At 62.3% G+C, this 13361-nt stretch overlaps 1 protein-coding gene across 1 annotated transcript; it reads right to left on the bottom strand.

Annotated features, from left to right (window-relative positions):
- Nucleotides 1-5002: 5002 nt before the first annotated feature.
- Nucleotides 5003-12051, bottom strand: LOC311207208 (zinc finger protein 783-like). Its single transcript, XM_084283135.1, has 6 exons — nucleotides 11943-12051; nucleotides 10639-11031; nucleotides 9396-9522; nucleotides 8540-8653; nucleotides 7483-7737; nucleotides 5003-6767 (listed from the first exon to the last, which is right to left on the bottom strand). Exons 1-6 carry the CDS (start codon nucleotides 11964-11966, stop codon nucleotides 5674-5676), a joined length of 2007 nt encoding a protein of 668 aa, XP_084139261.1. The 5' UTR covers nucleotides 11967-12051; the 3' UTR covers nucleotides 5003-5673.
- Between the last annotated feature and the right edge of the window lie 1310 nt (nucleotides 12052-13361).

Below are 13361 nucleotides of genomic sequence, written 5' to 3'. Positions count from 1 at the left end.
GGCGTCTGTCACAAACAGCACATCTGGAACCTTCCAGAGCCCCACAGCCTCCCCTGAGCAACACCAACATCGGGGCACGTCCCGGTGGCACCCTCAGCAGAGCCCCAGAGGCACCTCTGGGCTCCGTCTGTCCCCTTTCAGTGCAGCACGAGGTCCCCTTTGTCTCGTTTCCCGGCCGTTTGCTGCGTTCCCAGGGCTGCGGCGCCTGCACAGCTCATTGCTCCTCCGTGCTCTGCCCGCCCGGCAATTCCCCGGCCCTTGGGGCGAACGGGGAGGAAAGGCACGCATCCATTTTGCTCGGCTGCAAAATGGATGCGTGCCCGACCTCTCAGAGGACAGACACCTCGCTGTGCCCTGCCCTGTAGTGTCAGCCCTGCCTCCGGCCCTTGGTCATGGAGGCAGCAATGGCTGTACACGATCCCGTTTTGTAGGCTGAAAAATAGGGAAATAGTGGGACAGGCCCCGTATTTTCTCCTTGTATAAGGGGTTGCAGATCTCTGCTGCTGGCCTGAGCCCCCGGGATGTGCTCTGCCAGAGCTCCCAGTGCTGCCCTTCCAGCCGCAGAGCTGGTGGGTCCGATGTTATCAGCCCTGATAAGTGTAGGTATGGGCCTGGCTGGGGGATCCCCTGGCTCCAGGACACCACACATCCCTCTGCCTGGGCCCTGCCACCCCATTTGGGGTGCTCGCGGTCCCTTGATGAGACACCACAGCATTTGCTCCCTCCTGTCTCCCCCTGACCACCCGGGATCTCACAGATCATCATCACACCCCTGCCACCACCAGCCCTCCCTGCAGCACCCTGCTGGGCCCTGAACTTTTCTTTTTCAGGGAGGGGAACACTTTTGGATGTTTTATGTGGGCACTTCCCAGCACTATTAGCAGCTCTGTGTCTCCACCCCGAGTTCCTGGGTAGGGGGTGACTATGTCCCAGCACTGCCCCCACCACACCAAGCCAGAGCCAAGCAGCGCTGTCAGAGACCCCACAGGCACCCAAAACTTCCCTGCCCCTCTCCTGTTTCTCGCCTTCTTCATCTTATCTCCCTGTCTCTGCAGGGACAGGTGGACATTGTCACTGGGAGATCTGCCCAGTATAGCAGCATGTTCCCCATGGCCATGCTGAGTCCTTCCTCCGCACAGACACCATGGCCACCCCCCAGCCCAGTTGTCCCCATCCCCTCCCAGTTGTCCCCTCCAGCTCCCAGTAAAGCCTCAGCCTGGGAGCCCAGGATGCTGGCACTGCCCGTCAGTCTCTCGGGGAGGTTTTGGTGTTCTTCTCCAATATGCAAGGTTTTGTGATCCCTTGAGATGGTCAGGGATGGGTTGGCTGTCTCTGCATCCAGTGTCACCTTCACTAATGCACAACAGAGAGCAATGTCGGTCTGTTTCCTGCTGAGAAGCAAACCAGCTTCTTGTATTTATATATATTTATATATATTTATTTATATTTATATATATTTATATATATAAAGCGCCTATCACCGTATTGATAAGCACTCTTTGGAACCACTATGATGACGGGTAAGAACAGGAGCTGGCCTGCTAGTACCTCAGCACTTCTGGTTCCAACCAATTTATATATAAAAAAAAAACCTTTTCCCTCCTCTTTCGCAGGGTTGTGTGAGCACACTGGGCCCTACCAGTGCACATGCAGCACCACAACCCCTCAGAGGGAACAGCACCCTCACTGCCCTCCCTGCTGGTCCCAAAATGCTCCCCGAAGCAGGATGGAGCCGGGCAGCGTTGCCACGTGCCAGGGACGGATGCAATGGGGTTTGCCAACCCCCTGCATCCATCTCTGCTCGATAGCCCATTCCTCCAGGGCCTCACGTCGGGGACCACAGTGTGGGGGAAACTGGGGCAGGCTCATCCTGCACATCATCCCCAAAACTGGGAGGGCAGACAGCAGATGGACTGCGGATGGCTTCAACCTGCCTTGAGCCCTACGATGCTGCCAGGACTACGGGGAGCCCTGGGAGCACACGGAGGCATTTCCAGTCTCTGCCTAAAAGCCAAAGGTGTGCACCCACTGCCACTTTTAACCCAGGTCTTACAGATCACAGTGTGAGAAGAGAAAGTCTTCAGAAACAGCAGAGCCAAGGGCCGAGTGCTGCCCCAGCTCTTATGTGGCATTAGCATCTCTGGGTCACTCCTGGCGTGGAAGTAGAGCTTTATTTTCACAGCAGACCCAGTTAAAACGAAGGGATCCAGTTTTAGACGGACACTGGATTTAGATGTTGGGCTGTGAACCCATCACTGCCCCAAGGAGATAAGGAAGCTCATTTCTGGAAAGTTTCTCTCCCCATTTGTGCCCAGCAACTCCAAAAACTTCCCCCTTTCTCTGTCCAACGTGCTCAGCAGGTTCACTAGAAGAAGGAAACGGAATTACAGGAGGTCTCTCTCCTCTTGTGGTACCTCTTGTGGCAACATCCCAGAGCCCAGCCACTGCCACACTGGGTCCCGGGCACCAGCACAGAGGTGCAACCACCTCCGGCTCCAGATAACATCACACGAAGCAGGATGCGGTGCTGCAGAGATGGGGGACAAAGAGCACGGGGAAAGGGAAAAAGGGTTTGGGGGGAGAGCAGGAGGAGAGGGGAGAGAGGTGGCAAGGCTGGATGTCCCAAAATGACAGCGGAGCTGAACGAGGCCAGGATGGAGGGATATATGGGATGGACAGGGAGGAAACAGCAATGTTATGGGGATGGGGATAAAAATTGATGGGGAGAGGGAAACACGGGGTGTGCCAATGAAGAGGGGTGGGCGGACAGTCAGGAAGGGCATGGCAGACACATAACCTTCAGCGCATCACTTTTGTTTTCTCCTTGGGGATTAAACTCTTCTTTCTGTTTTTCTAGGAAAAAAAAAAAAAAATAATGGTCTGGACTGTCTCCTAGAGGAAAATAAAAGCATATTTGGTGATTTGGGGGTTAGATTTGCAGGAGTGAGATTGCATCACCTAACAGACCCTGGGGGGGCAGAGAGGGGTGAGTGGGGCACAGTTTTTGAGGTGACCTCGGATGGGAAAGGCTGAGCTCAGCGACAGCACCCACCTCTGCTACCAACCGGCTAGAGAGAGCCCGGTGTGCAGCTGTTTTGGCCAGGAACATTTCTGGAACAGCTTCGTGTGGAAACCCTGAAGTTTCTGGGCTTTTTTTTATTATTATTATTTATTAGGAAAAAACAACTTTTGGTGTTGGAAGTGGGATTTGTGGGAAGAGGCTGGGAGTGACAGCAGCGCTGCGGCTCGGATGCGCTCCGTAAATCGGAACAGAAACATAAATTTTGAACAGAAACTCCTGCTCCTCCGAGGTGTGCCCCTGAAGGAGGGGGCTCCTGAGGGGGGAGACCCCAGCCCACGTGCAGAGGAGACCCCAACCTGTGCCCAAAATGCCCCCCAATCTGTTCCCAAAGGAGACCCCGACGCCTGCCTACTGGGGACCCCACCTTGTGCATGTGCACAAGTGTGTGCACGTGTCCATGGCTCCCTTTGTGTGTCCATGCTTTCGGGTCTCAGCTTTCGGAATTTGGTTAAAAAAAATCCCATTCCCGAGCACTCAGAGCCTTCAGGGCTGCGGTTCGGCACGGCCGCCCTGGGTGCTTCGACCACTTAAAGAAATTAAATCATTTACAGCCTGAAACGTGCCCGGGAGCTTCTCCCCAGCGGGCCGGCGGTGCCGAGCGGCGACCGATTTCCACCCGCCGGGCTCAGGGTTAATGCAGCTGAAGGGATTGTGCCAGGGCAGCAGCTGGGACAAGCGGGAGCCCAGCGTAATCCCCTGCTCGAGCGGCTTCCTGGGGCCGCCCGCTTCGCTGCGCCCCTTCCGCAGGCAAATAAATCCCAGTGAGGGGCTCCGGGCTCCATCCTGCCCCCCAGGGCTGCCCACCATTCCCTCTATTTCTTCTTAGGAATTAAAAAAAGGAGGTTGCCGGGGTGCTGAGAAATAGAATCGGTTCGGTTCTTGTTTTTTTTTCATCTTCCTGATTACGAGAGGGGGGACCCGGGGCTGCTACTGCCAGCCCACGCACCCAGACCCCAAACCCCAAACAGCTCCCAGCACGTTTTGGGCAGCAGCCCGGTGGTGGAGACCCAGGAACCTTGGCCAGAGCCTGCCCTGGCAGCCCCAAAGTGCTCCTGGCTGTGCTGGGTTGCTTCCTAGCTCGGAAGAGTCTGGGAATGACAAATTTAGGAGCTGTTCATACGCACACATCGATATCCACGAGCCTTGTTGGCAAACGTGCTTTGAGAACCGCGGAAATGCCAGGGCTTCGATACAGCATTGGCTCTGGAAACGGCAGGGCAGATGACCCAAAAATCGTGTTTTTTAATGGCCCCCACAGCCTCTCCCATCACCGCTGTGTTTGGTGACACCACCTCCTCACACCACATCCAGCACCACGGCCCCGTGCCCGGCCGGGAACCCAGCGCTGCTGTCCCAGACGTGGCCGGGATGCAATGGGGACAGCTCAGAGACACCAGGGACCTGCACACCGGGGGTCTCCCGGCAGCAAGACCCCCTTGATTTGGGGGAAGAGATGGTAAAGGCACTGCAATGCCACTGGTAAGGGCACAGGCAGCCCAGCTCGCTGAGATGTGTTTAAGGAGAGCAGCATAAACCCCAAAGTTTTGTGCACGGGGACACCGTGACTCCACAGGGATCATCGCAGGAGGACGGGGGCGAGCAGGAGCAGCTCGGGATGGGCTCGTGGGTCTCAGCCCTTTGGGGACACGGCCACACACCCACGGCAGGACCCAGGGGATGTCCTCCTGCCTCCATGCACCGCGCCTCGCGCCCGTGACCCCTTGGGCACAGCTCTCGTGGCAGCAGCAGGGCCGGGTGCCCGGGGTCGCCGCTGCCAGAAACGAGCGTTTGGAGGAGCCTCGGTGGCGGGGCCCTACCAGAAAGATGTCCTTGGACTGGAACTAGCATTTTATTCTATTGTATAATCCATGAGTGCGTCACAGCCCCGAGAGCCGGGCAGGCACCTGTCAGCGCTTCCAGTTTCGATACACAGAGAACCCTCCTTGCCCCCTGCATCTGCCGGAGCTCCCCGCCGCCCCGCGGCCACCCCTGAGAGGTGGCAGCGCCTGGCGCCGGGGCAGCAGCACCTCTGCAGAGCTCCCGGGCAAAAAGTGACTGTGCCACAATCAGCCTGCGGAGCACTCGGGAGAGAAAAAAAAAAAAAAAAAAAAAAAAAAGAAAAAAAAGATATATATATATATATAGCTTGGCCATCCTAAGTTTGCTTATCAAATAAAAAGTTCCTCCACATTTATTTAAAAAACCAAACAGTAGATTTAAAAAGCAGTTACGAGTCCTACTCCGGCAAAACACCCTGTACAGGTTTTCCTTTGTCGTTGGCTGTCGTTGTCGATGGTGAGGATCCTCCCTAAATCAGCTGCTGCTGTTAATTTTATATATATATAATCTCTTAATTTTGCCGCGCGTTGCTTGCTTTAATTAATTAATTTATTTCCAATCGGCCTAGCTGTCTCCACCAGAGCAGCGGCGCTACCACACAAAGCTTCCTTGATGTCCATGCCCTGAGCCGGGGGGGTGGGAGGGGATGGAGGGATGGGGGGGGGGGGGAGAGATGAGCGAAGGAGGAGGATGAGGAGGAGGAGGAGGGCTGGAGGGAAGGGAGGGAAGGGAGAGGAAGCCGTGGCAGCCCCTCACTCTCCCATGTGCGTCCTCAGGTGGTACTTGAGGGACTGCTTGTAGCGGAAGCACTTGGTGCACTCGGTGCAGGGGTAGGGCCGCTCGCCGGTGTGCGCCCGCTGGTGCTCCAGGAGGTGGTGCTTCTGCGTGAAGTTCTTGCCGCACTCGGTGCAGTGGTAGGGCCGCTCGCCCGTGTGGATGCGCTGGTGCTCCAGGAGGTGATGCTTGCGGATGAAGCCCTTCCCGCAGACGGCGCAGGCGTGCGGGCGCTCCCGCGTGTGGATGCGGTAGTGGTTGGTGAGCTTGGACTTCTCGCTGAAGGTCTTCTCGCACTGGCTGCACTGGTAGGGCCGCTCGCCGGTGTGAGTCCGCTGGTGCCGCAGGAGGTGGGAGGGCCGGGTGAAGTTCTTGCCGCACTGGGGGCAGAGGAAAGCCATCTCGCTCTTGCCGGCGTGGATCCTCTGGTGCATGATGAGGCTGATCTGCAGGCGGAAGCTCCGCCGGCACTCGCCGCAGGTGAAGGGCCGCTCCCCGACGTGGGTGATCTGGTGCTTGCTGAGGCTCGACTTGTGGCTGAAGCTGCTCTCGCACTCGGAGCACTTGTAGGGCTTCCCCGGGGGCGGGGGCCGCGGCTGGGGCTTGAGGCCGTGCTCGGGGCGCCGGGGCACCCCCACGCCGCGGCGCGTGTGGCTGCGCTGGTGCAGCAGGAACTGCTGCTTGTTGCGGAAGCTGAGGTCGCAGTCGTGGCACTCGTAGGGCCCCTCCTTGAGGTGGTTGCGCTGGTGGATCACGAAGTTGATCTTCAGCATGAAGCTCTTGCCGCACTCGGGGCAGATGTAGGGCCTCTCCCTCGTCCGGTTGCGCTGCTGGGCCATGGCCGGCTTCATCTCCCCCGAGTCCCTCTCGCAGGCGGGGGGCTTCCCCACGCGGCCGGCCGCCAGGCTCCGCGGCGGCGCCTTGGAGCTGCACTGAGCCTCGCAGCCCAGCCCGGCCTCGTGGTTGGGGAAGGAGGGCGGCTCGGTCCTCCCCGAGAACATGGTGCAGGGCTCCAGCGTGTCCGGGTCGTCCTCCTCCTCCTCCTCCTCCGTCTTGATCACGATCCCGTCCTCTGCGGGGAGAAAGCAGGATTTGGTGAGGGTGGGCGCATGGTGAATCCCCACGGTGGACTTTGAGTCGGGCTATGGACCTTCCAGAGGCTTTCTAGGAAGAGCTGCCAGGTTTTCCCACAAAGAGGCAGCCCACACCGGGTTGTCTCCAAGGCACGGCCCTCTCCTCTCTGACAGAGGGGGCAGCAGGGGAAAAAACATTCCCGAGGTGCCCACTGAGACCTCCTCTTCTTTTCTCCACCCCCTGGCCTCACCCGAAAGCTCACACACCACAGATCCAGCCACCCTCATCCCTGCCCTCTGGACATTCCATGAGCTCTGTGTTTTTGGGGACACGTCCCCAAACATGAGGACAGGTCCCCAAACACGGGGACAGGTCCCTTCCCTTGCAATCCGCCCCCCAGCAGCTCCCCTTTCCCGGAGCTGTGCACTTGCTCACCCCATGCACGTGCAGAAGCGCTGCCCTGTCCCTGTTAAACAGCATCCTCGTTCCCCAGGCTGTCACCCCGATATCCCCACCCCAAACCCAACCCCTGCCCAGCCTCTGCAGCCCCTGGCTTTGCTCCCTTTCCTGCCCTGACAAGAGTTTTCGGGAAAGGCTTTTCCCAAAGGGGATCCCAGCAGGTCGGGTGCCCCTTTGGACGCCGCTCAGCACCGATCCCGGAGGGGGGGGATTTCTCCCCAATTTTCCCTCCGAGCCTTCTCCCCACCTCTCACCTGTGCAGCTGCCGTGGTGCACGATGACCCTCTGGATCTCGTTGAAGTCAGCCACGTACTCGGAGGGGTCGCCCAGGCTGGTGCCCGGCAGGTCTCTGGGAGGGGAGACGGAGCCGTAGGGGCTCTCGCAGGCGGCCTCCTCGTCCGGGCTCTGGAAACTCCCCTCCGACTGTCCCGACATCCCGTGCAGCTCTGGGTTTTCGGGGCTATCCTCGGGAAGCAGCTCCTCCGTTTTGATCACAACCCTGATGCCAGCTGCAGCAAAGAGAGGTGCCCACCGGCGTCAGCCCCAGGAGCTGGGAATCCGAAGGATCTGGGGACCCCACACCCACTCCTCGGTGCCCCTCGGCCACCCCAAATCCCCAGGCTGTGGGGCTGAGCCAGCAGAGGATTTCCTCCTGTTGGCCCTGATTTAACTTCAAAATCCTCATGACCAGGAGCCCGGGCAGGTTGGAGTGACCCAACCCGAGGCCGGAGACCAGCAGCGGAGCCAACACCACCTCTGCCAGGACACCTCCTCCACTCCCAGCACCTCAGCGAGCCCTGCAGATGTCCCTCCTTCCTTCCCTGTCTGTCTGTCTGTCTGTCCACCCTTCTCTCGAGCCCAAGAAGCCCGCTGGCAGCTCGGTGGTGCCAGCCCAGCTCCCAGCCCAGCCCCAGCGGTGCAGGGACCCCTCAGCACCCCGGGGTGCGCACGGGCTGCGGGGGCACTGCAAAGGGTGAGCCCAGCCAGGCAGCAGGAGCAGACAGAGGGGAGTTTTTTGGGAAGGCTGCAGCTCCCTCGGTTGGTCACAAGCACACCAAGCTCCCAAGGATGTGCTCTGACCGTGGATCTTTCCCCTGCTGACAGCTCCTGGTGCCCTCTCCGGGCTCCACCAGCCCTGCTTTGTGTTGAGCCACACCTGGACATCAAATCATCAATCAGCTGAACCCTTCCCTGTTTGTTTTTGCTCCTCCTGCTCATCTCCTCTGCCACATCTCTCGGCAAGGAGTGTTTTAGCCTTGCTCCCTCCTGCCTGTCCCAGCTCCCCTCACACCCTCGTCACGCTGCTCTCACCTGCGGTGGCATCGGTGATGATCTCGCTCTCCTCCAGGTCCTGCTCGTTCCTGACCCGCGTTTCCTCCCCTTGCTCGATCTGGGACAAAACGCCGGGTTTGGAAATTGCATAGTCTGTCGGGAGAGAGAGGGAGGGATTACCGGAGAGGGAATCCTCAGGCTCAGCTTCCACCTCTCCCGGCACAAGGGAGAAAACACGAAGGGACTGGGGAACAGCCACCAAGGACCCGCACGCAGAGCAGCCCGGTGCTGCGGGTGGGCTCCCCGGACAGCCACGGGGGCAGGAGCTGCGGGTGCCACACACAAAGCAACTGCTTTAAAGAACAAACCCAACCCAAACATTTTTTGTGCATGACTTTCAAATTTCGCAGGCGAATTCCTTTCTCTCCTGAAGCCAAAAGTGTTTCACCTCTGGCCCGAGCAGAGCAGGGATTCCTCCTGCAGGTCCAACAGATAAAGCCCCAACAGATCGCAGCTCACGCTGCTTTAGGCAATTTTTCTTTCCCCTGGGTCTCTGCAGAAGTTTTCTCTGGAGAGGTACGTGAGTAACAGACCCAGAAGGCGAAGGGAAGCCCTTACAACAGCTTTTTCAGCGAGTATCTCTGGCTGCAGGGGGCCTCGAGAGGTCTCCAGCCCACCTTGCCCTGAGCTGGTGCATTGTGCATCACCAGGAGGCAAGAGCAGGACTGGAAACCTCCTCCTGTATTTTTTCAGTCTCCCTTTAAACTGGGACTTTTGGGTCTCAGGAGGGTCAAATTGTGAAATCGAGGAGGAGATGGAGGACGCCTGGGGCCGCGGGCAGCCAGGGATTCCCAAGAAACCACCTCGGGGCAGCAAGGGGGCACCCGTGTTTTACCCAGGGAGATCAGCGACTCGTAGTTCCCCTTCATCACGTTCTTGTACATCTCCTTCTGCCACTCCTCCAGCTTCTCCCACTCCTTGTCGTTGAAATAGACGGACACGTCGTCGAAGGTCACCGGCACCTGCAACCACAAGCACCACGGGTTCAGGGGACCTTACCTCGCCCCTCGCTTCCTTTCACCCCGTGGATATGGCCAGCTCCTTCGTGGCCACCACCGGGTTTGTGTTTTTATTGGAAAACAACTTCGAGACCCGAGTTTCCATCCTGTGACATCAAAGGGCTCGTCCAAACACCCGGGTTCGTGCACGCCTGGAGGGAGCGCAAACGAGATAAAAACCGGGTGCCGCGGCTGGACCTCATCTCTATTGATGAGCTGACGTAAAACCCCGGATTCAATTACCCCAGAACTCCAGGGAAAACTCGACCCAGGCCCTGAGTTATCATTAGTTATTGCTCGCAAATTGTCCGGGAGCAGACGGCAGCTTCCGAGGCTGTTTGGCCGAGCAGTAATTTCTGCAGATAAATTCAGGATGCGGCCGGCTCGCAGGGGCTGTGCCCAGCTCCCCGCGATGCTCAGCCGTGCCTCCCCCCGGGGTTGGTGTCGATCCTCCTCCCCCAAACACCCACGGGGACCGGTGCTGTTGATTTCCCAGTGTGGGGAAGGGTCCCATCAGCAAACTTTTGGTGCCAGAGTCATGAAATGCAAATAGCGGATGAATATTCATGGTGGGAGCCTTTTGTTGAACACGGCTGAGCCCAGGCTGGAAGGGCGGGCGCTCCTCATCTTCCTGCGGATCCCCAAGGTTCCCCCGTGCTCGGCACCGCAGACCCCGCGTGCTCCTTCCTCGGGTACCACCACCCATCCTCGGGGATCCAAAAGTGGCAGAGGAGGACCCGCTGAGCCTTCATGGGTCCTTGATTCAACCTCCGTTGGTGGTTAGAGGTGAGCTGCTGTGGCACAGCTGGCCGAGCCAGAACTGAAACCTCCCTAAATGCCAGCTGGGTTATGGGGAGATGCTCCCCCCATCAATTCCACCTCCCTCCTTCTCGGGCATCCCATCGCAGGGCACACCGGGCTGCCCAGGAGGGCAGGTTTGCCATCTGAGCTCCCCCCAGGTCCCCTTGGTGAGCATCTGCCCCGCGTTGGGGCCGTCCCCGCTCACAGAAAGAATTTGGGAAGCAGCCCCTTCACCCTGTGCCCACTCCCTGCCCTCTCCCCAGCCCCGGACACCGTTACCTTGGGGATTTCCCCCTTCCTGCCGGGGGGCAGGCGCAGGATCCAGAAGTTCCTGTTCTTCAGCAGGTTCTCCATGTTCTCCAGGCGCCGCTGCAGCAGCCCGTACTCCTGGATGAGGGTGCCCAGCGCCGCGCACTTGCTCTCCAGCTGGTTGCCCAGCTCCGCCGCCGTCTTCTCGCAGTCGATCAGCTTCTTCTCGGCCACCCCCGTCCTGCCCTCCAGGTCCAGCAGGCGGGTGGCGTGCGAGTCCACCTTCCTCTCCACCGCCTGCACGGCCGCCACCAGCGTCAGGGACAGCTCCGCCGTCTGCGTCTCCCTCTCCGAGGTGCGCTCGGGGCCGGCGGGCGGCTGGAAGGGCGAGGGGCAGCGTGGCTGCATCACCAGCTCCGGCGCCTGCGGGTAGGGACGGGGGGGTCACCGGGGAAGGGCACAACCCTGGGGACCCCCCCTCAGCCCCCCGAGGTGCTTGGGGACCCCCTCGGGGCTGAGCCACCCCGTGGTGGCGGCGATGTCCCCGTCCCGTCTCGTGTCCCCGCTGGGTGCTGACCCCGTTAAGCTGCTTAGGGCCGGGTCCTGCGGGATGGGTGTCACCCAGGAGGTGACACTTGGAGGGGGGGACACACACACACACACAGAGGGGACATCGCAGCCCCGTTACCATGGGGACGGGGAGGGGACACCCCGGGGGGACAGGCGGGCGCTGTCACCCTGCCGGCCGCCCTGTCACCATGGGGACGGGGAGGTGACACGGGGGACCTGTCACCGAGGTGGGGGGGGGGGGGGTGACAGCAAAGGGGGGGGGCGCCCAGACGGCTCCGTCACGGCGCCACCGGGGGGGAGCTGCGGGGATGGGGGGGGGCCCGGCGGCGCCGGTTCCCCCCCCCCCCAAGGCCTCTGCAGCGCCCCGGGGGAGGGGGGCGGCCCCGAGGGGGCGGCGGGGCTCCGGGAAGGGCGCCCCGGCCCCGGCGGCGGCCCCGACGGCAGCGCCGTCTCCACCGGCCCCGAAGGCCCAGCCCGGCCCCGGGGCTCCCCACGCCGCCGCCACCGCCGCCGCCGCCCCGTCGGGGGGGGGGTGGGAGGGAAAAAAAAGGACGGGGGGGGGGGGGAAGGAAAAAAGGACGGGGTTGGGGGGGTGGGGGGGGCGCAGCCGCGGTCCCGGTGCTGACAGCCCCCGGCCCGGCCCGGCCGCCTCCAACCGAGCCGCGGCCTCGACGGCGCGGCCCGCCCCGACGGTGCGGCCCTGGGGCGGCTCGGGGCCGGGCCGCGGCCCCCCCCGGCCGAGGTTGCGGCGGCCGCCCCCTTACCTGAGCGGGAGCCCCCTCGGCCATGGCCCCTTTGTTCCCTGCCCGGAGCCCCGGGGGCCGCGGCCGGGAGGATCCAGCGCCCGCTCGCTGCTTCACCTCCGGTGGCCGCCGCCGGGCATGGGGCAGCGCCGGGGCTCGACGTGGGGAGGGGGGGGGGGGGGAGGCGGCGAATCGACGGGGCTGGGGAGGGGAACGGAGGAAGGGGGGGGGACACCGGAGGAGGAGGAAAGGGGGGGGGGAGAGACGACGGGGCGGCGGCGAGAGACCGAGCTGAACGGCTCCGGGTCCCGGCTCCGCGCTGGGCGCTCCGGCCCCGCCGCTGCCCCGCCGCACCGGCAGGGGGCGGGCGGGACGGGGACGGCGCCGCCGCCGCCGCGCGGGGCCTCGCCGGGGGCCGAACCGGGTTTGGGGGGGGGTTGGGGGGGAGGAGGAGGAGGAGGAGGAGGAGGAGGAGGAGCGGTGGGGGTCGCCCCGCCCGCTGGCCGCAGCGCCCTCTGCCGCACCGACGGCATCACCGCGCCGCCCCCGCCGTCGGTGGCCCCCCCCCCCCAACCGGGAAACGGCGGCAGCGGGGCCGCAGAAGCAGCAGGGAATGGCCCCGAGGGGATCCCCGTTCACGGGTGTCCCCCCTCCCCCCCCCCCCCCCCCACCCCCGCCCCTAAAAGTCCGGTTCCACCGACGCCACCGACGGGAGATGCGGGGAGGGATGCGCAGAGCGGCCCCCGGGCCTCTTGGGAATGTGGGGGGGACTGGGGGGCACTGGGAGGGACTGGGGGGGACTGGGAGGGACTGGGGAGCGCTGCAGGAACCGGCAGCCCCCCCCCCGCTGGAGCGGCCCCGGAGCCCCCCCCTCGACGGCAGCGCCCCCGCCGCGATCGGGGCCCCCCCCCCCGGGTCCCGGTATGGATGCGGGGGGCTCCGGGCCCCCCCTCGTTGTCCCCTCACCCCCCCCCCGCCCCGGTGGTGTCGCGAAATGGCGGCCGGAGGGCAGCGTTGCCATGGAGACCGCCCTCCGTCCCTCCCCCCCCCCCTCCCACACCGATCTGACCCCCCCCTCCCCTCCCCTTCCCAGATCGGTCCCCGAGGAGCGGCACCGACGGGAGGCACCGCCCCGGGCACCGGTACCGGGCGGGGTCAGCCCCTGCTGCCCCCTCGGGTCCGGCCGCATCCGTCCTGCCCCGTCCCGTTACATCTCCTGTGTCATCCCATCCCGTCCCAGCGTGTCCCAAACCATGCTGTTATGTCCCATCCCATATCCCCATCCCCATCCCCATCCCCATCCCATCCCCATCCCCATCCCCATCCCCATCCCCATCCCCATCCCCATCCCCATCCCCATCCCCATCCCATCCCCATCCCCATCCCATCCCCATCCCATCCCCATCCCATCCCCATCCCATCCCCATCCCCATCCCATCC

This window comes from Netta rufina, assembly GCF_964035555.1.
Source record: "Netta rufina genome assembly, chromosome: 2".
Classification (NCBI taxonomy): domain Eukaryota; kingdom Metazoa; phylum Chordata; class Aves; order Anseriformes; family Anatidae; genus Netta; species Netta rufina.
The sequence above is the reverse complement of the archived record's forward strand: the minus strand, read 5'-3'. Positions and strand labels throughout refer to the sequence as shown.